Source organism: Kockovaella imperatae, assembly GCF_002102565.1.
Source record: "Kockovaella imperatae strain NRRL Y-17943 chromosome Unknown BD324scaffold_9, whole genome shotgun sequence".
In the NCBI taxonomy this organism is placed as follows: Eukaryota; Fungi; Basidiomycota; class Tremellomycetes; order Tremellales; family Cuniculitremaceae; genus Kockovaella; species Kockovaella imperatae.
The window spans coordinates 125,756-143,359 of record NW_019028949.1 but is presented as its reverse complement, the minus strand read 5'-3'; the positions used below and the strand labels follow the sequence as shown (position 1 = coordinate 143,359).

The following is a 17,604-nucleotide window of genomic DNA, read 5'->3' as shown; positions in this document are numbered from 1 at the left end:
ATGGCTTGCTAGAACTGCCTCGACGGAGACGCATAAACCTCCATTCGAGAGGGCGACACAACAGCATGGGACTCATAAAGGTCGCCGGGTTCCGCTCCGGATACCAGAATTGGGTCGTGGCTGATGTCTATCGATCTCGTTTACAATGCATCTATGCACCCTTCCCAGTGGGGGAGAGAGAGTATCAAAAATGCCATCGTTGCTAATAGAAGGCGTCTCATAGGAGAGTAATCTGAAGAGGTCGCAGTGCAGCCACAGAGTGTGGGCCACTGCCACGCTGCCACACTCGAACCGGCTCAGGGTTCACTCGTCATCTACAAACGGCATCCGGGAAGCTCATGCATGCTACCGCTGGTGTGTCAAGATCACGAGGAGGACTATACACTCCGCCAGCTACTTAGCAGCTCGAGTGGAAGGCGGAGGCCCTTGGCCTTGTCTATGCTTACAATAGGGTGATCCCAGAGAAACAAGGTCTCGGATCGCATCCGCGCGCTTTCTTTCTTTCTTTCTTTCTTTCTTTCTTTCTTTCTTTCTTTCTTTCTTTCTTTCTTTCTTTCTTTCTTTTTCCCTCACCCGGGAAAGCAGCGGGTCGGATTACTACAGATGATGGGTCCTTGACGGATCCCGCGATGTCCAGACCGAGAGGGCCAACACTGCGGTGCAAAGTAGTACTAGTACTAGTATGAATCAACTCTGGTCCAGCTCCTCAATGCGTTCATAGACATGGTCAGTCCAGGAAAAGGACGGCTCTGGCCGTTCAGTCTGGCAGTCGAGGAATGCCCGGAAATGTGTGTGTTTTATTAACCCGAACAGGGAAAATTACTTTACACTGCAATATGAAACGTTTAGAAAAATGATTGCAACAGGACGTGTCATGTCGAATCAGGACGCGTCGACCTGAAAAAGTGATAGATTCAAAGACATTGACCAGCTCTGTTCTCCTCTCTATGCCTATACTCTCTCATCGGCGAGACATGTCAGGACGAGGCCGGTCAGGTGGGCAAATGACATGCTTCAGCCTATTCCTTGTCCCGGATATAGACATCTGATTCTGTACATGGCAAAGAAAAGTGGGAGAGACTGGCATTGTTTGTGTCGATGAAGGGAAAATGGGAAAGAGTGGGTTTTGTTTGTATGCGTTGTTTATTATAGTGTGGTGACATTTTGGAAGGAAGGGGGAGGAGGGGAGGGGGACCAAAGGCGGACGCAGAGCACAAGAGAACTACTATCCAGTTTTAGTGCAACGCTTTTACCCGCAGTTTGGGTTATATCTTTCCACTGTTGCTGCTGCAAGGGGGGCACACATCACAAGAGAGGGGAGTTTGAGTGGGACAATTGAAAGGCAGGGACAGAGAGAACCGCCACCATTGTCATCTCCCGCATCCTATGGGATATTCAGCTGGTGGCACAGGAGCAAGACCCTTCAAACAACAGCAGAGGAATTAGTAGTAGTAGTGGTCATCGGTAGTGGCATTTGTGTAGTAGACAGGATCTGGGAGGTATTTGTGGAGTTGTTACAGCGTTCTCTTTTCTGGGAATAGCTATCGAAGGGTGAATGCTCCATCGTCGACACATTCAACTCAACATCCACCAAACCCCCCCGGGTCCATCCTTTGTTCAACAACATACACTCCTTTGATCACCTCGACCTCTTTGCGAGGCCCAACAAAACCACCACTCGTCACATACTTGATACAGCGTAACTCTCTCGCAGGACAGGATCCTCGTTTGGAACGTTGTAATCACCACAAGACGACGACGACGGCGACAACACACTCGTTCAAAGATCATTCACTCACAACCTCGCACGGTCAACACTTCCATCATCTTGGCACTAAAAACAAAGTACAGCTTTGAACACCACCCCTCTCCACGCGGTCTCTCCCTTTAGTGTAAGAGAATTCCCATCATATGGTCAGTTCACTTCTTATTGTCATTTCTATCATTGCTCTCGTACTATACTCTCTCTCTCTCTCTCTGAACAACCCTCGCTGACGCTTCACCCACCCTCGACAGGTTCGAGCTTGATTTCGCTGACGACGAGACACCCTCCCTACTCGACCAATCACACACATTCGTTTGTGCCCACCGCTCGCTCCACAAATCGATCCCCCTTCCTATACCGCTATGCTCGTCTCATCCTTCGCCATCCTGGCCACTCTGTTGCCTGCCCTCGCATCAACTCACAATCCACCTCCAGCCCTCAAGCACCGACGATTCGCACAGGAAGTCAAGGCCAGAGATGGTCTCGCCGTCGCTGGTCCCGCACCAAGGGCCAACTCGGCCCATGCGGAAGCCCACCGAGTGATCAAAAAGGCCATCCGAAAGAGAGACACAGCGACTTGTAGACCTAGAGCTTCAGCTTCTGCAGCAGAGAGTGCCGCTTCTGCTAGTCCGGCGCCTGCTGCCGCTGCTGCCTTATCGGCCGCACCAAGCCAGGCGGCCGCCGTCGAGTCTGCCTCGCCGTCTCCCGCTTGGTCCGCTTCACCTTCCCCATCTGCATCGCCATCGGCCCCTGACAATCAACAAGCTTGGGCTCAGCAGGTGAGCTCAGCGTCTTGATGGATTTGACTGGGATGACAGCTAACGTCGTGATTCAGGCTGCTGCTCCATCTGCTTCTCCCTCACCTAGCTCTAGCTCTGGAGGCGGTGGCGGAGTCAGCGTCGGCGTCAGTGTCAATGTTGGCAATCTCCTACAGGTCACCGGGTGAGCAGAATCATTCAAGTTTCAGGTGTCGTCTGACCATTGTCGTGCAATAGCAACTGTGGATGGTGTGATTCCAACTCAAACCAACCCAACGGTGCTGAATGGTGGCTTAACTGTGGTCTCGACAGCGGTGGATGGAACCCACCTTTTGTCAGCTGTCAGGAACTAGTCGCTGTCGATCTCGACGCTTCAGGAGTTTTCGCACCCTGCGCACAGTACATTGACATGTTCAACCAGTATGGAAGTCAATACGGAAGTGAGTCGAAGCGAGCTTCAACGACAACCGCACTGCTTACCCTATCACCTAGTTCACCCCATCATGCTTGCATCCTTTGCCATGCAGGAGTCAACTTGCAACGCTGGTGCTACTGGAAAGAACGGAGAAGCCGGTCTGATGCAAATCACTCCTGCCAACTGTCAAGCGGGCAATAAGTGAGTGTGACCAGTCCTGCAAGAAATCAATGGCTGACCTCGACGTCTCAGCTGTTGGGACCCCAACTACAACATTCAACGCGGTGCCCAGCTGTTCTCACAGATGGTCGCTTCAAACGGTGGAAACTGTATCGCTGCCATCGGAAACTACAACGGATGGTACTCTGGAATGACTCAAACCAGCGTTTACAACACCCCCATTTGCACACAGCAGCAGAACCTCGACTATCTATTCCAATTCACAAACGGATGGATGCAGAACAAGAATGCTTATTCTATGGGATCATTCTGTGAGTCTTGCCGAGTTCCAGTAAAAGAACGCCACGCTGACCGCAGCCCCTCCCTAGTCAATCTTGCACGATGCGGTTAAACCGTACAACCACTTGTAATTCGCCATTTCACGCTCTCATCCCGATGACTTCGTTCCCTCCCCCCTTATCTCTCTCTCTCGTGGTATAGTTCCCGCTAGATGCGGTGATCGAAACGAATACGATGGACTCTGTATATACCCCATGATTTCATGAATTCGAATGTTTATACGTTTTAATAACGCGGGTCAGAGGGCGGCGGCTTCTCTGCAACCGTGGAAATCTGAGCCACGTGTTCAGTCTCGTTCCACCTTTTTGAATAAAAAAATCATTTGCCGCTGGCCCAAAGTGGCATTTTCAACACAAAGATGGGATGGGGTCGTACCATTCCCAGCTCAGAATGCTGGTACGATCCACTCGCTGCTAGAGTGGACGTGGTTTCTGTCGTCAACATCATCAGCAACAACAACAACGACAACAGTCGCTCAAACAGCGTTATACTCTTGTCTGAGCGAGTCGGATAGCGTCTCTGAGAGATCACTCCTCACTCATTTGGGCACGATGGCCACAACATACGACTACACCTCAGCTTCGGACGATCAACTGTTCACTTTTGAAGATGTCTCGCCCAATTCGTCGTCTTTCTTACACAACGATATGAACTACAGCACTTCACCGCCTACGTCAAATGGTCAGAACGCAAACACGTTCCATCATCCGGCGTACCTTGGTGTACCTCCGTCTGTCCTGTCAAGCTCGGGAGGAGGGCCCACCATGAATGACTTTACTCACCGACAACAACAGCCATTCAGTGGATACCTCTCTCGACCACCTTCCTTATCTCCATCTTCATCTCAACCTTTGGCTCCTTCTTCCCATTCACCTTCTTCCGCCAGTCCTTCTTCCAATTACTCATTCAACCTCAATGGGTCGATCAATGGAAGTGGGACAGACGAAATGTTATTCAACAATTCTTTCTCGTCCTCCGATCTCGATGCCTTATTCCTCGGTAACACGAGTGCTGCTGCTGCTGGCGGGAACAATCACAACCACGTCAATGACAAGAGTGCCGATGCATCTCAGCAGCAACAGAAATTCAATCAACCGTTCTTCTTACCTCAGACCACCGCTTTCCCAGCTATCAACAACAATCTGAGCAATGATTTCGGTGGAATGACACAGGAAGACGCCATGACTATGCTCAATCTCATAGATGCAAATGGTTTGAGTGGCGCCAAGGTCACTCAGCCCGTACAGGTCCCGTCCCTGCCTCAGACTATTCGACCCCAATGGATGAATCAATCGGCTCAGAGTGTTCAGCAATCTCCATACAGTGGGTCTCGCCACGTTCACCATTCGAGTGATACTAATCTCTGATAGATACCATGCCGTTCGTTCCGCAGCAACAGGTCAAGTCGACACCATCCCTCCCCCCTCATGCAGCTCCTATGCCGCCCTTCGTACCTCCTGCACGACACACACCATCCATCTTGGCACCAGCACTCGTCCCTTCCAATGTCATTCCGCGCCGCAAGAGCGTCAAGGCCGACGCCGCCGAAGCCACGGTAGGCAAGCACAACAAGACAGAGAGAAGATATCGTCAAAAAGTCCAAGCTGCTCAAGCCGATCTGCGAGACTCCGTCCCAGCACTTCGAGTGTTGTATGGCACGTCAACGGATGAACAAAGGGCCACGACGGATTATCGAGCCGCGGACGGGACAGTCGATGGATTAGGTGAAATCGGTCGACCAAACGCCAGTGCCAAGACCACCATCTTTCTCGGTGCGAGAATGTACATTGAGCTACTGCAGTACCGTGTCGCAACGCTACAACGAAAGGTCGGAGAACTCGAATCTTTCCGAATGGCTGTGGCTGGTGAAGACGAATTGATGCATTGGCGAGCCGACTTTGACGCCAGAGAGAAAGAGCTGCAAGCTAGCATGCCTGTCAAATCGGAATCAGAGGAAGATGGAGGGGACGACGATGACTCGAGCGAAGAGGACGAACCAAAGAGGAAAAAGGCGAAACGAACTACCGCTGCCGGCGGTCGATCCAAAGCCAATTTGACTGCTTTCGCGGCCTTTGCCATGTCCTTTACGCTCCTCCCATCGGCTTCGTCAGTCGTTAGAAGCGTGACCACCTCGACAGGTACAAGCATACCTGATGGACACGTCTTGGCCCGAGTCCCCATCATTACTGCTGAACACGTTTCGAGGCTGCTCGCGAGGGCTCTACCCGCCATAGTCACGCCTGGACCCCAGACTTTGATCGACTGGACTTGGCGTTTGGTCTTCGGTGCTATTTTGTATTACGCCCTTCGACCCATCTTTTCTCGAAAGCAGGAATCTGTGGGCAGCGTCACGGAAGTCATCAAGGACGTGACTAGATTGGCTCTACCAAGAAGAGCAGAAGATCCCAGGTGGACGAATCTCGCTGCGGGCATCGTCGGCAAAGGTGAGTCTGAATTCTGATTACAAGAATCTTCTCTCGCTGATGGTCCTTATAGCCACTCCGGTGACGCCGTTCACTCGTGCGCACGTCGTGCTCCGCTTGCACAACACTGCGTCGTCGCCTCACGCTCTGGCGCTTTTGGCCTTGCTCCACCCTTCTGTCCTCCGATCCCCTAAGAGCATCTGGGAAGAAGCAAGGTCTAAGCTCACTATCGACTCCCCAGCAGCGCTTCGAGTTGTCCTCGCTCTGCCATTGGAAGACGCCGCTCGATCCTTGTCACTCTTGCCCCCTACGCCTTCACCCATTACTGCCATGGCTGAGCAAGTCACGCTGGTGCACATCAATGATCTCGTGACGTCTCTCTTCATCCGACTGGTCAACTCGTCCACTGGCTCGTCCGAGACTTCCAAAAGCTCGATCAAGGATCTCACTGCGAATCTATCAGCTTCGTCCCTCTCTTCCGACCTCAAAAGCTTTGACAGAGAGATCCGTAAAGTCCTCGAGGGTGTACCCAAAGGAACTACTGCTCATGCTCTCGGTCTGGTCCTCATTGGCATCTGGGGAATTCTGTGTGGCGCTTCCACTGAAGCTCAACTATCTCTCGCCAGTGCTTTAACGGGAGAAGAGCTCCAAGGTGTAGGATCCAGTCTATCATCCGTCCAAGCCATGTTGGCCTTGTTGATTCCTGATGGACATGCCTTCAAGTCGGTCAGCGCCTCAAACGCCTCCTTATTACCTTCCAACGCACTTGCCATTGACAAGCTCGCACTGGTTTGTATCGAATATATTCGTCTACTGGCATCTGCATCCATGATCAACGAGGAGACTGAGAGTCGAATGGAGAGAATGCAAGTCTCAAAGAGAGTGTCAAAGGCCTCCACGGATCTTCGCTCAATCTTGACCCAAACGACCTTTGTGGGTCTTCAATCGGGCGAGTCCGGCAGCGTCGGCGCCGGCGCCCGCTCCGGCTCAGGTGAAGGGGAGGAAGACGCGGAAGGAGACCTGTTTGACTCAGACGACGTCGTCGAGAGCAACGAGTCCAGTGCGGAGTTTGAACGTGCTCGCGAGATTTTGGTAGGGGTTTTGACGGTCGTAGGTAGACGCGCGGCTAGTCGAGCCATGGGAAGAGATGATGATTCGGGACTCGAAGGGGATTTAGATGACTTGTAGAAGTGAGGTGAGATGAGGTGAGGTGAGGCGAGGCGAGGCTAGGCTGGGCGGCCCGCGTTGCATCGCCCCTTTCGTCTTCCGGTAGATTGTTCTCATGTATCGCTTGACTATTGCCCTGTTCGATTTCATGATCAATGCAAGATTTCGCCATGCAAGATGAGATACGGAAGATGCGAAAAATGACAACTCTAGATGCGTTTTTTTACAACTAATGATGATCCGTGCTTGAGATTCCTGACAGCCCAGCGTTGTTTGTCCCCTCTCCCCTTAGCCGGCTCAGTCTCTTCACCTCACACCGCCGCCGCCGCCCCATCCTCCGCCCAATGAACTTTTCTATCCCATCCTCTCTCCCAGACAGCTTTCGCAGGCCATTTCTTCTCAAACCATTCACCCATTTGTCTCCGGACATCCTCGTATCCAGTAACAATGTCATCGTTTATACCTACGAACGCGAGGGTGGCGGATCGATCGAGCGTTCGGAAAGTACTCTTGGCACCTCCTGGACCTAGCAATTGATGGAATCGAGCGTTGCTTCGACCTGAAGGAAGGGAAGGAAAAGGGTCAACGACTAGGAATGGATTGATTGTAAAAAAGCGAGACTCACCCGTAGCGTAGATATATCTAGACAACAATTTCATACACCACTTGTCGAGTTGGACCGAGTCATCTCCCCGAGCGGTCTGACGCAAGACATTTTGAATGGAAAAATCTGCTTCTTGCCATGTTGGTGTAAGGGGAAGGTGGGGAGGCGCAAGGTCCTCCTCGTCTACAGTCACCACGGTGGACGAGTGGACTTTGACGGTTCTTTCCGGTGGTGGGAAAAACGCAGATAGTCCCAGTGATCCAGAGGCGCTGACTAAAGCCATGATCACTGAAAACGGAGGCATCAGTTTTTGGAAACGATCAATGTCCCCTGCCTGACTTAAAAACTCACTACAGTCACCGCACTCTGGCTCTTCGAATGCAAGGTGTTTGAACATGTTCTCTGCGGGAATCTCCTTCCTCTTCGTCCAGAAGGAACCGAAACATTGCGCAAAGTCGATAGTGCATCTGGCGAAAAAGGGCATATATCAGTCAAAAAGCAGTCGTCTATACGTGACGGGGGAAATGCCTCACTGAAGATTTGGGTTCGCCCGACTGCCCGGCTTAATCAACAGCGGGACATGGCCGTCCATGGATGCTGGCATGTGAATCAGTACGTCGGATTGAAAGAGGGCGCCACGGCTAACTCACAGAACAACATCGAGGTGGTCTTTGGCAATTCCCATCCAGCCTGTTCGAGATGTTTCTCGAGGAGCCTGTTTTTCATCGTGTCGCGATTGCCTTTTCTGACCAGGACTTGTAGGTGGTCATCCTTTTGCTCTTCAGGCTGCAGTCCAAAGAGATCATGCAGCGATCGACGAGCCGCTGGACCCCACATGCCATCTCCATTCTTCGTCCCGAGATTGGCGACAACGTATGTCCATAGCAGAGCTTCTCGCCACCGTTCAATCTGCGCCCACCCCCCATTGTCGGCGTGTGAATCTCGCCTCTGAATCTGACAACGACTCACCCTGAGATGCAGGTTCATCCACAAGGTCTGAATATCTCCATCTCCCAGAGCCATCTCCCGAAACCTTTTCTCGCCACTGATGAACAACTTGTCTTTGAACATGATCCCCAGCTCATTTTGAATTTCTCGCGAAATGACTTTGGGTACATGGGCGGCATAGTGTCTGGAGCGATCTGGAAACCGTTGAGAGAGCAGGTAATTCGCATGGAACAGTCCACCGTTCTCACCCGGCTCAGTGATGAGTTCCGGATCGAGTCGTGCGGGGACTTGCATACCGTACTGAGGTGAGGTCAGCGAGATCCATTCCAGATAAGCCATGATTTCTTATGCTCACAGTCATGTCGAAACGGAGTATCGTGCCGTGAAAAGGAGAGTAAAAGTCAGAGACCTGAGCTGTGCGTCAGTTTTTGACACGCCCTCATCGAGGCTTTGGTTTGGCTCACCGCCTGCCCCCGAAGGACGAAAAAATCGTCATTGAGCGTCATGACAATGTCCGACTGTATCTCGATCAGCGACTAAACGAACAGCTTGACCTACCAGACCGGGGACCCAGGCGACCTTTGACTCTATGGCCATCGAGTTGAACGTCGGAAGGGCATCGGATCTGAATTCTAGATCGGCGCTTTGAGCCACACCTCTATCTAGCTCCATCGCAGAGGGAACGTGGAACGTCTCTGAATGCGTTGCGTATCGTAGAAAAGGGTAGTTCATCTCTTTCAAAGTCATCGGACCTCGATGGTCGATCCGAGAATATCGTGATGGTTCGACAAAGGGGTGATGAGGAGAGGAGAAATCTCGTTTGGAAAAGTCTAGCCAGGTGGGCGTCTGAGCCACTCGCCATTTGGTAATGAGGTGATGAACCACTCGATCGGAGATGGGTCGACCGGTCCGACTCTTGAGATTATACGTTGGGATCGGTGTGGAGTCGGCGGCAGCGAGAGTCGGATCGTTGACGGTTGATTCAAGCTTTGAAAGAACAGTATCTGGCATGAGCAGTACATCCTGAGGATTGAACTCGAAGTCCGCGGAGACGATATGAGCATTCTGAATCCTTCCAGGGAAAGCGGCGAGAACAGATCGTATGGAGTATACGAGCTCGTTGTTTTCTCTGCTCCACAAACACCGATGCGTCAGAATACAAAGCTCTCACCAACATTGCAAAGGATAGGCCAGGTCGATTTGACCACTCACCTGTAGTGCTTCTCTGGGGTCGAAACGTTGAGATCGACCTTCCATTTTTGCATCTGCTGCAACCACCTCGGATCCGTGCCGTTGACCCAGAACCAGACTGCGTCCAATCGTTCCTCTGGCCCGACCTCTTCACTCGTACAATTTGTCTCGCCATGAAGGAACCAATCGGACATGCAGTGATCAGGGAGGAATCGAGTAGGTTTCAAGCTTGGGAATGGAAAGGGAGGTTCCAAGGGTGCAAATGGTCTCCATCTTGAATCGAGAGAATCCAGGTTGTCGTCTCCTTCTCTTTGTGGGACATTTACACTCGGTCGATGAAAGTTGACCCATTGTGCTGAGGATGCGTCATTCTCTATCGGCGGGACGTATAGCTCGCCACCATTAAGATCCACAGGTATTCCGATGGAAGAAGTGTCGAGGATAGGTAGGGGGAATAAGAATTGATGAATTAGGTAGATACCCAGTATCCAGCCAGCTATGGGAGCGACTATACGAGGGTTGAGTAGGAATGAACAGGAATGTGGGATCCGACGTCTGAGAATCTCTGAGGGGCCAGATAGACTTGATAGGAGTGGTAGGGTACTGGTTCGATCATTTCTGCCAGAGCCAAAGTCATGATGATCTATCTCGTGGTTGGAGAATGAAGGTTTGCGTCGTGGTGATTGAGAGGGATAAGGGTAAGGTGCGTAGCGATTCGCGACATTGGGATCGTATCCTGGTGTTGCGCCTGAAAATCCCGATGTCGAAGAAGGTGAATATCTAGGTCGACTAGGTCCAGCTTCCACAGAGTCGGACAACAACGATGATAGACCAGACATGATATGGTGACTGTCTTCACCTCCTTGACTCGCCCCCGTCCAACTACGCCCAAGTCGACGAGCAGCGAGATGATGACTGGTCAATGAAGAGATATTCAGCAACCTGCTCGACGGTATATGGCCTGAAGATCCCCTCTCCACGTCCCTGCTCCTCCTCACTGCTGCTGCAGGTGCAATTGCAGGCGTGGGTGCAGTTGCAGTCACCGTATCAAAATCATCAACATTAAACAGCATTCCCCCCCTTGACCTCCCTTCCCCTCGGCCCACACCGTTCTGTTTCTTCCCCTTCGCCTCGAACACCCCGCCCTGATTGGTCTCCTGTACCTCAACCGAGTTCTATATCTGTACACGGCAGAAAATAACTCGCCCAAAAAAGGAAGGAGTAGGGGCAGCCGCAGCGACAAACTCACCCGGTGAACCGGTTTTCCTATCGGTCTAATCCGTCCAGAAGAAGTCAATTTTCGGTCACACGACGTACTATCTATAGCACACGGTGCGAGCAGAAGATGATGCTGCTGCTGCTGCTGCGGTTTGGAGGTAACGCGTTCCTCGGAAGCGAACCTCGGGCTTCTCAAGGACGGTAGAGCCGTCGGATTTGGGCGATAAGCAGTTCTGGTATTCAATTCTAGTGACGCTATTATCTGGCAGATGAAGTACGTGTGAAGTAGAAATGACTACCAACTTGGTATGAATCGTTATGACCTGCGGTGCATCTTGGTCTTTTGTGTCAAACCCCCTTGGCACACGGGGACTTGACACTTACCGCTTGGCTGTGACTGACCGAGGGTGTGTCTCGGCCATAGACTGGGTCAAAGGAGAGGCCCATTCATCTCTTCTTTTGGGAGATTAAGGGGGAAGGGATTCTTCAAAGTCCGTCCATTGTTGCACGTCATCAAGTGTAGGTCATGATCGTCCTGACGTGAGATGGCTTTTGTAATGCAAAATGTCCGCTCCATCCATGCAGATACCATTACAACACGACCAGCGAGAGCCAAAGATCCCAGCAAATTGTCCAAACGAGCCTTCTCTTGACTACTGCACGACACAGCAAGATCCAAGTCGATCTCCCTTCGCACCTCCTCCCCCTCCTCCTGGTCCTCCTCCATTCCCTTTCGGTTTCGTAGATATAGAGACTCGAGCAGCTTCATGAAGAGCTTCTTGAACACCTCGGTTGTGCTTCGCCGAACATTCTAGGCACGGAATGTCAACGCGGCACAACGCTTTAGAACACGTCAAAACTTACCCAAATACCGATTTGCCCTGATGTTCCTCGCTACCGCCAAGCCTTCGTCATAAGTCACCGTATGCATCCCCCTCCGTTCAAGCTTTTCACGAACAGTCGGGTCCTCGCGTAGATCGCATTTGAGGGCTGTGATGGAAATCAGAGACGACGCTGCGTTGTCAGACCCACCTATGAGAACGATCTTGACACCTGGACAGAATTGATTCACTTCTTCTATCCACTGAAGATTCGTTAATCGATGAGCGGTGGAATGTAGGGAAGTGAACACCACCTTTGTCTCGACGTTCTCAAGCGAATCCGGCATGTCGACCTGGAGGCGAGTTAGACCACAAGCCACTGATAAAGGCGCTTGACCACCCGCTCACCGAGAAACATATCATGATGACATGCGTATCGGCGTAAGACAAGGACCTCAATCTGTCAAAATCCTCTTGTCCGGCGGTATCCCATAGACTCAGTTCAACGGTCTGTCCCTCAATAGACATGATCTCGACGTAGTTTTCGAATACTGCCCGAGGAGTCAGGCGCGAGCAGAGTCGACATCAACGAGACAGACTGACCGGTCGGTTCACTGAAGGGGCTATTAGTCACACTCTTGATAGCTGCTTGTGTCACACTCACTATGTCGTTGGGAAGTAGCCTTGGGAGGGAGTTCAGCGGGTGGGCGAATCTCGAGAGCCATACGCACCTTTCGTAAAGACCGTCAAGAGGGATGTCTATGAAATATCAGTAGTCATTCCAAGTCGGCAAGCACCATCATTATCTCACCTTTCCACAGGCTCCATCTCCCAACACGACCAATTTTCTAGGTAGCTACTCCATAGGCGTCAATTCTGTTACATTGCGTTTTGAGCATTTGACCACACTGACCGTCTTGCCCACCATGTCAAGGTTCTGCCGTGGATGATATGTGTATGAGATCTATGACAAGCGTTGTTTCGTCCTTGGGGTCTGTCCGCGTCAGTTGAGGACCTAGTCCCTATGCGCCAAGCGATCGAGGGATCCCTCAATGTTCAATGGTGGGATCTGGCGTTGCTGTAGATCTGCAAGCTCAGGCAAGCCTGCTGAATTCCCTGATTGGGGCTCGACCAGCAGGATTCTCCGGTAGGACTGATCCTGGGACAAAGAGATCGTACCTCTTGGACTCGATATGAGAGAACTCTTGAAATGAGCTCCCACAGGAATAGAGTAAATAAACAAAATAATGAAATCTCGCACCTCTCTCGGCTCGCCCAGAAAACCGGGGTTGATATGCCCGCCACGTGGTAGACCTCCCACTCATTTGGCCACCAACGTTCAGCAATGGCAAAACGTTGACTTGAGGCTGGACCGTACCACGTTCCTGCCTACGCATACTTGGACTGTCGATCCTGGATAGTCTACCTCGCCTTTTTGAATCGACAGCCTCACTTCAGAATGTCGTCTCAACCACCCGCTAGAGCTTACGTCTCGTCCTCTGGGACACTCGGTACTCGACCACTCTCCGTCAAGGTGAAAGAAGGGGCATATGGATGGTGGATGATGTTTTATCTCTTCTGGGAGACGTTGCTGCTGGTGAGTGAGGGCTGGAGGGACTGGAGTCACGCGACGGATCTGGGGGCTCTTATGGCAAGGACATTCCAAACAGTGTTCGACGTTCTTCGAATTCAGGAGGGCCTAGGGAGGGATGGCCTGAAAGTCCCTTCTAGGTCCATGTACTCTGCGCTCTATAACACACACCTCAACCTCATCACCAATATTTTCACTCCTGTCATGTCTTAGAGACGCCCTGATTGACACGCCTTAGCCCATGCTGAACCCCACATTATTTGCCAACCCTTCGATGAGACCAACGAAATCAAGCGCTAGTAAAGGATCCGGAGGTGGAGGAGGAGGGTACCCTCGAGGTGGTGGTGGAGGAGAAGGAGGCAGCGGGCGAGGAGGAGGAGGAGGAGGAGGTGGTGGTGGTGGTGGTGGAGGAGGCGGCGGTGGAGGCGGTACTTGGCGAGGAAACTCCGGAGGAGGGTTTAGGACGATGGGTGATATCACTGGAGGTAATAGTGAGTGTGGTCTTTTGTAGACGAACATCCTTACGAGTCGTGCGTTCTGGTACAATCGGACAAACACGCTGACTTCACCTTTAGCTGTCGATGGATGCCGAGCGACTTGTGGATAATCCGCTCGGATGCCAGTACATGCCTTCACCATGCTGTGTTCTATTTGTGCTCGATCATTGATACTCAATTTTCGATCTGAACACTCTTGTACCGCCGCTCCAATGTATCGAGACGCACTATGACTCCTCAGATGACGCGTATAGCAGCTCTCTGTACTGATGTTGACAGCACTCGTTTCACAGACTATGCATCAAGCATTTAAATGATGAAAATTGGAAGTAACCGCTCTCCCCCCAGGATACACTCGATGCAGCTGAGCAAAAGGGCAGTGTAGCAGATTCAATCGATATAGAGAACAAAGGTCTCGTGGGCGATATTTTGGAACGGAATGCGCAAGTGTTTGGACTATCCTCGCCAGTGGATAGCCCGTCGAGTAGGTTGAGAGTTTGCGATCTGTCCGTGGGCATAGCGAGTCGTGACAGGCGAAGCAGGCACAGAAGCCCTTCGGACGTTTTCTTTTTGAGCATTCTCGCCTTGCTCTTCTTCAGTCTCGTTGCAATCATCAGATTCCTCGGCTGAAGCTGCAGAGGTGGAGGAGGATGCGGCGGACGACTCGACGGCGGCGGATTCTGAAGGTGCACTGGAGATGGTCGACGTGGGTGTTTCGCTCGTCGATCCAGTGGCACTTGCCATGACGCTGGAGCCAGAGCCAGAAGGCGTAGGATCCGCATGGAGGTTGGCACCGCCTGGACCAGAGGCGGAAGCGGAAGCAGAAGCCGAGGCCGATGCGGAGATGGAAGCAGAAGCAGAGATGGAGGCGACAGAGCTCTCAGACGTGCCACTGGGTGCCGCGGACGTGGCTGACGCGGCGGCGCTGGTCGTTGATACAGTCTCGACCGCCTCGACAGCTTGAGAAGTGGATGCAGGAACCGTCGAGGCACCAGATATGGGTCCAAGAGAGCCTGTAGGCTCACTAGCAGCGGCGCTCGACGTAGATACCGCTGATTCATCATCGATCTCATCACAGTAAGGCTAGAAAAAGGTAATCAGGTGAATGCCTGGGGAAACGTTAGCAACGTCGACTCACGAGATCCGAATCATCGTCGTCGTCATCGTCGTCGTCGTCATCGTCCTCACAGTCTTCACCATCATCACCTTCACCTTCGCCTCCAGGAGTTGAAGTGCCTGCCCCTTGACCTGGATTGGTGGTTGTTGACGTGGAGGGTTGAGAGTTGGCAGCGGATATGCTGCTAGGAACGACGACGGCGTTGTTGCCCGAGCCAGAACCTGAGTCGTTGCCGCCAGTATCTCCGGTGTTAGCGTCAGTACCGGTGGGCTGAGCATTGACGGCGGGAGCCGTCACAGTGACTGTCACGGTGGTGACCTGGTGGTGTGTCAGACTGAGTGAGGGGATGGGACGAAAGAAGATTACTCACACCACCACAATTGTCATCATTGGATCCGTTGGGTTCACTGCCACCAGGTGGGTTGACACTTGCTTGAGAAGCCTGCGACGAAGGTCCATTTGCAGTGGACGTCACAGGAGGTGGTGGTGGAGGAGGAGAGGCGATGCTAGTGGTGTCGGGAGGCGTGAATGAGGTAGAGGCGCTAGGTTGAACGATGCCAACGTTTCCAGTCCCGCTTGAGCCATTTCCATCTGTGCCATTACCGTCATCGCCTTCATCCTCACACTCCTCTTCTTCATCCTCCTCGTCCTCTTCATCACATTCGTCCATCTCTTCAGTTGACGCATCCTCTGTCGAGGTTGCTGGAGGGGAGCTGACAGTAGAAGTAGGTACGATTTGAGCGCCGCCAGATTGATCACCAGTCGATACGGACGCCGCCGCCGCCGAGGTGGATATTTCAGCGTTGGATGATGTGCTGGTGGCTGCGTCTTCTCCTCCCTCTTCATTGCAGTCTTCGTCTTCTGCTTGGTCTTCACCTACTGCTCCAGTCTCCTCTGGAGACGCAGGGGCACTTGAAGTGGGGCTGAACCCGGAGGACTCGCTGGCGCTCGGATTGACAACTACACTAGCACTCGTACTGGCCATCTCTGGGATGAGGGAGTCGGATGCCGAAGCGGACTTTGACGGTGCCACCGCCGAGGATGACTCTACAGCCGCCGCTGACGCGCTGACCGAAGCAGACGCATCGACAGCGGTGATCGTCACGATATCTTCATCCTGTCGCTTCCATTGAGCTCTCCCTCTGGGATAAGCTTCCGTCGTCGCCAAGTTGAACACCAAAACCGCGAGAGTGGTCAAGGGGATTGAGAATCGCATGATGGGGTTGTCGTCAGTCGAATACCTATGCTATCGGGCCTTGTTGTCGTTTGTTCGTTCGTTCGTTCGTTGAAAGGACCGTGAGCTGACCAAAAGAGTGTGAGAAAGAGTCGAGTCCAGTCGCGAGCGAGAGCGAGAGAGAAGGGGTGCGATGGATGGAAAAGGTTTTCCGTCGATGTAGGATCACAGATCTCTGGGGAGTTCGATGGAGATGTTGAAGAATGAACGTAGAGTGACAAGCAACGCAACAACAAGAAAGGAATAGGGTGTGTTGTCAAGATGGATGTTGAATGTGATATGGTATGTCCGGTTGCCAGCGACGTCAAAAAGGGGTGAAAGGGATTTCACTCAGGGAACACACACACACTCGAGAAGCGATCAAAGCACCTCCTTGGGAAGGGGGGCGGCGGTGGGATGTTCTGGCGAGAAGAGAAGGTCCATGCATGCAATTCACACCCTCCCCCCCTTTCCCGCTTGGAACTCTCAGGGGGGTCCTGGGGACTTGAAACGCTATGATGCCCCCGTCCTCCTCAGGCATAACATGACCAATTCTATCTGATACGCGTTGCGGCTCAATGTTCCAGGTGATACAAGGGTACTAGTACTAGTAGCAGACAGCAGCAGACAGCAGCAGCAGACAGCAGGGCGGAATATACCAGCAGGGCGGGAGAAGGACGGAAGAAAGGAAGAAAGAAGAAACAAAAGGGGGATCACTTTGAGCGGATAACAATCAGTTTCCTCCTTCCTTCACCCTTATTTTCCCTGACGTTTCAGGTTTGGTGGTGGGTTTAGCCTGAAAAGCTGTGACACGCGTGGTCAGGTGAACATGACGTGGTATTGATAAGACAAGTGCACCCGCCGAGAACACCGATGGGCCATACGAAATGCCGAAGTGGTGAGGGAGGTGGTATCTGTCGTCACCTAACATTTGTCCATGCGGCACGGCTCATGAGACCACTGATCAGGGCTGTGGGGTCAGCGATACGTGCAGGGTCACATCCATGTCTAGTCCCAGTGTCATGGAGATTTGTACGATCAGATAACCTTGAACTGGGGCCAAGATGGTCAATCGCGTCTTCGTCCAGGTCTATATCGACACATTACAGGGAAGCTGTCAAATTGAAGGAGAATGAAGAAGAACAGGTCTTCTACCTTGGACCGGTGGAGCAGCCAGTGACCACCTCCGAAGTAGCAGAGGAGAAGGATACGGATGCTCTGTCGACATCGTCCAAAAGCATCGCTTCAACCTCAGGGAAAGCTGACTCTCCGGCGCCTTTGAGCACAGGAGCGTTCGCCAGTGAGATAGGGGTGGAACAATCGACGACATCGACTCCCGATGAGCAACTCGCATCGT

At 52.3% G+C, this 17,604-nt stretch overlaps 6 protein-coding genes across 6 annotated transcripts; 3 read left to right on the top strand and 3 right to left on the bottom strand.

Moving 5' to 3' along the window:
• The first annotated feature begins 1,908 nt into the window (after positions 1–1,908).
• On the top strand, positions 1,909–3,753 carry BD324DRAFT_629536 (hypothetical protein). Its single transcript, XM_022016221.1, has 6 exons — positions 1,909–2,544; positions 2,601–2,707; positions 2,761–2,963; positions 3,016–3,139; positions 3,191–3,429; positions 3,487–3,753. The coding sequence occupies exons 1-6, from the start codon at positions 2,128–2,130 to the stop codon at positions 3,507–3,509; spliced, it is 1,113 nt and encodes a 370-aa protein (XP_021870047.1). The 5' UTR covers positions 1,909–2,127; the 3' UTR covers positions 3,510–3,753.
• BD324DRAFT_629535 (hypothetical protein) lies at positions 3,742–7,220 on the top strand. Its single transcript, XM_022016220.1, has 3 exons — positions 3,742–4,780; positions 4,828–5,901; positions 5,954–7,220. The coding sequence occupies exons 1-3, from the start codon at positions 4,009–4,011 to the stop codon at positions 7,066–7,068; spliced, it is 2,961 nt and encodes a 986-aa protein (XP_021870046.1). The 5' UTR covers positions 3,742–4,008; the 3' UTR covers positions 7,069–7,220.
• Positions 7,212–11,325, bottom strand: BD324DRAFT_629532 (hypothetical protein). The gene is made up of 9 exons (XM_022016219.1): positions 9,812–11,325; positions 9,158–9,728; positions 9,064–9,117; positions 8,955–9,008; positions 8,302–8,899; positions 8,185–8,248; positions 8,003–8,118; positions 7,673–7,939; positions 7,212–7,606 (listed from the first exon to the last, which is right to left on the bottom strand). The coding sequence occupies exons 1-9, from the start codon at positions 10,861–10,863 to the stop codon at positions 7,359–7,361; spliced, it is 3,024 nt and encodes a 1,007-aa protein (XP_021870045.1). The 5' UTR covers positions 10,864–11,325; the 3' UTR covers positions 7,212–7,358.
• On the bottom strand, positions 11,326–13,083 carry BD324DRAFT_629525 (small GTPase superfamily). Its single transcript, XM_022016218.1, has 10 exons — positions 12,743–13,083; positions 12,641–12,685; positions 12,561–12,588; positions 12,494–12,512; positions 12,433–12,443; positions 12,238–12,380; positions 12,144–12,182; positions 12,041–12,092; positions 11,873–11,998; positions 11,326–11,819 (listed from the first exon to the last, which is right to left on the bottom strand). Exons 1-10 carry the CDS (start codon positions 12,755–12,757, stop codon positions 11,662–11,664), a joined length of 636 nt encoding a protein of 211 aa, XP_021870044.1. The 5' UTR covers positions 12,758–13,083; the 3' UTR covers positions 11,326–11,661.
• Positions 13,084–13,288: 205 nt separating this feature from the next.
• On the top strand, positions 13,289–14,027 carry BD324DRAFT_651826 (hypothetical protein; the record flags this gene model as incomplete). The annotated part of the gene is made up of 3 exons (XM_022018400.1): positions 13,289–13,426; positions 13,659–13,911; positions 13,996–14,027. The coding sequence occupies 3 exons, from the start codon at positions 13,289–13,291 to the stop codon at positions 14,025–14,027; spliced, it is 423 nt and encodes a 140-aa protein (XP_021870043.1).
• A 139-nt stretch (positions 14,028–14,166) lies between these two features.
• BD324DRAFT_629520 (hypothetical protein) lies at positions 14,167–16,685 on the bottom strand. The gene is made up of 3 exons (XM_022016217.1): positions 15,405–16,685; positions 15,056–15,352; positions 14,167–15,000 (listed from the first exon to the last, which is right to left on the bottom strand). Exons 1-3 carry the CDS (start codon positions 16,248–16,250, stop codon positions 14,374–14,376), a joined length of 1,770 nt encoding a protein of 589 aa, XP_021870042.1. The 5' UTR covers positions 16,251–16,685; the 3' UTR covers positions 14,167–14,373.
• Between the last annotated feature and the right edge of the window lie 919 nt (positions 16,686–17,604).